This window comes from Fukomys damarensis, unplaced genomic scaffold, assembly GCF_012274545.1.
Source record: "Fukomys damarensis isolate Sample0158 unplaced genomic scaffold, DMR_v1.0_HiC HiC_scaffold_73902, whole genome shotgun sequence".
In the NCBI taxonomy this organism is placed as follows: domain Eukaryota; kingdom Metazoa; phylum Chordata; class Mammalia; order Rodentia; family Bathyergidae; genus Fukomys; species Fukomys damarensis.
Window position 1 is genome coordinate 28,494 of NW_022974814.1, and position 3,002 is coordinate 31,495.

Here is a 3,002-nt window from a genome sequence, read left to right on the forward strand (position 1 = left end):
TTGTGCAAGTGATATAGTCGCAAGCTTCGGAGTAATTTCCCCCTGTTTACACTCCATATCAAGCAAATTAAAATAACCCATGTGTCAGGTGCCTCCTTCATACCTATTTTGTGTCCATCACTGAGCCAGTCTCCCATTTTCAGAGCAACTTCCCAAGTCATGCGCTTGTTAGAGAAAATATTCAATTCTGGAGATTACCTACATTTTTTAGAATTATTACTTTTGTTATTTATTTCACCGTAAATCTAGGATGTCAGCCTACTAAGTAACATTGAAGAACTTCCTTATCCTAAGTCTTACTTATTCCATCTGTGAAATCAGGGTACAAATAGTCTTTGTCTCAATGTAGATATAATTTGCATCTAATTTTTTATGAGTATAAAATATTTCATGGACTCTATAGGGGGGATGACATGAAACCATGACTATTGAAATCACCGTTGTTCTACAAGGCAAAAGTAATGAATTATTTAAAGTAATACCACTTTCCTCTACCGTTTATCTACATGGTGTTTAGCCAGCCAATATCATTGCTTTCTTCTTTACCAAAGTGAATGTAAGCTATTTAACACACACATTCTATGTACCACTCATGAGACAGTGGTTAATTTTAACATTAGGCACAGAGAGACAATGTTTGTCACACATTATTATATTTCTAAAATATACATCAAATCTAATTTTCTGACAGAAACATATTTACTCAGAAGCACTGTTGTTCACCCAACACAGTTCTCTGTAAAGACATTGTCTTCTAGGTGAGTGTCAGCAACCTCTATTCATCACACACACACACACACACACACACACACACACACACACACAAATGACCCTAATGTGTTTACCTCTTTCATCACTGTGTAATACCTCTAGCTTACTTATGCTGGAGATAAAGAGAATACAGCATTCTAACTGCCTAATAGGGGAACTTCTACCTGAGTTTCCTTCCTATCACTTCAAAATGCAAATGACTGTTTCAGATGGGAAAACTGAGACACCAAGAGGCTCAACCCCGTACTCTAGGACATGGTGTTAGCGAACCTGAAGGCATAATTCCAGTCTCTCTGGCCTCAGTTCTCATCTGGCCCTGCTCCACGGTCTCTAAAGCACAAAACTTACCTAAGCAGTGGGATCTTTCCTCCGTGTTGCCCTTCAAAGGCTTTAAAGACTGCCCCTCATCCTGACTTACAGAGGTATAAAACACAGATCTGAAAAGCACTTGGGAATTCAAAGGATGGTATCTTCTGAGAATTTCTCATCTTCCCTCTCACACAAGTTAAGAATCATCAACTTGCTTATTTTCCTGAGTCACTTGATAACACATTACTATCCCCACTCAAACAGTATTTCTAATCCGCTTTAAACTCACTATTAAAAGACAATACACACTGATTATGCATTATGTAGACTATGTTCATATTAACTGTAAAATAACCCTATGGGATAAGTGCATGTCTAATTCACTGAAAAGCTAAGGAAAAGAATGGTTTATTCTATTTACCCAGGATAATGTAACTAGTAAGTTGTAAAACTATAATTCAAAACATCCCTTTTCCTAGACAGGCAGAATCAATACCATTAAAATGGCAATTTTACCAAAAATGATCCATTGATTTAATGCAATCCCTATTAAAACAACCACAGGGCTGAGGATGCAGCTCAGTGGCACCACACCTGCTTCACAAGTGCAAGGTCCCAAGTTTGATCCCTGGTACCAAAAACAGACAAAACAAACAAACGAACAACATTCTTAGGACCAAAAGAAGTTTTAAAATTTATATGAAACTAGAAAAGAACCATAAGAGCCTAAATAATACTGAATAAAAAATGAAAAGAAGGCACCACGATTCCAGATTTCAAGTTAAACTATGAAGCTATAGTAACAAAAACAGCATGTTACTGGCACTAAAATAAACCAATGAGATGGGACAGAAGATATAAAAACAAAAACTCATGCAGCTTCAGCCATCTGATTTTTAAACTATCTTTATTCGTACGTGTTTGCAGTGCTTGCAGTTTACAGCTACTTGGGGAGTGGGTACCTAGGCACACCACAGCTTGTTTCTTTTGTTTAATTCCCTTCCGTTCTCTCCCCCGCCTCCTTTCTCCTCTGTTTCTCCATCCTGATGCTCACTCTGCTGCTATTGCTCATCTTAGCTCATGCTACTGCGTATAATGCGTACATTCACTGAGGTTGTTTGATTTCTGGTAAAGGGGACAGAAGCCCACACTGGAGAAAAGACAGTTTCTGTAATAAATGGTCTGAGAGGACTGGTTATCCACATGTATACATTAGATCTGTATCTCTCACCCTCTACTAAAATCCAATCAAAGTGGGTCAAAGGCTTGGATATAATCCCAGAAACTTGGAAACGGCTGCACAATAACATAGGGAAGACACTTGAAGCCATAGGCATAGACAAGGACTCCCTGAACAAACTTCAATAGAAGGGATTGAAGAAGGGAAAAGCAGAAACAAAGCTTATGTATATGGGGAGGGGGGAAGAGGGTGAAGGAGGGCAGGGGAAAGGGGAAAAAATAAGAACCAAGACAGATCACTCACAGGAACAAATTCCCAGTGATAATGTGATCCTAAGGTGTGCCTAAAATGTAACAATAAACTCAATAAATATAAAAAACAAGTCACACACTGGAAGTTCATTATCACATGGTTTCATTCTAAGCAGAGTAATTACCCTAGATTTTACATTGTATTTTAACTAGAGTTTTCAAGGAATTCAAGTAAGTGGATGCCAGGCTTTGATTTAAATAAAAATAATAAAATATTAGATATTGAGAATTGAATGGCTTTGGAGATACTAATTCATTATTTTCATTTCACATACAAAGAAACCAGGACTCAAGAACATTCACTAATTCATTTCTCTCTCTTTTTCTATGACCAGAAAGCTATGTAGAATACTGGAAAATTACTTTTGCTCTTGCCAGTTTCAAAGCCCCTCTGCACTATCTGACCATCATGAACCGAAGGGTTTGCATCC

General features: G+C 37.7%; 1 protein-coding gene across 1 annotated transcript in view; it reads left to right on the forward strand.

Annotated features, from left to right (window-relative positions):
• Positions 1-421: 421 nt before the first annotated feature.
• Positions 422-3,002, forward strand: part of LOC117285009 (olfactory receptor 4A47-like) — an 8,688-nt gene continuing 6,107 nt past the window's right edge. The window contains 3 exon segments of the mRNA XM_033760715.1: positions 422-458; positions 2,907-3,000; position 3,002. The exon segment at position 3,002 is cut by the window's right edge and continues 497 nt beyond it. Of these exon segments, the coding sequence (XP_033616606.1) occupies positions 422-458; positions 2,907-3,000; position 3,002 (132 nt within the window).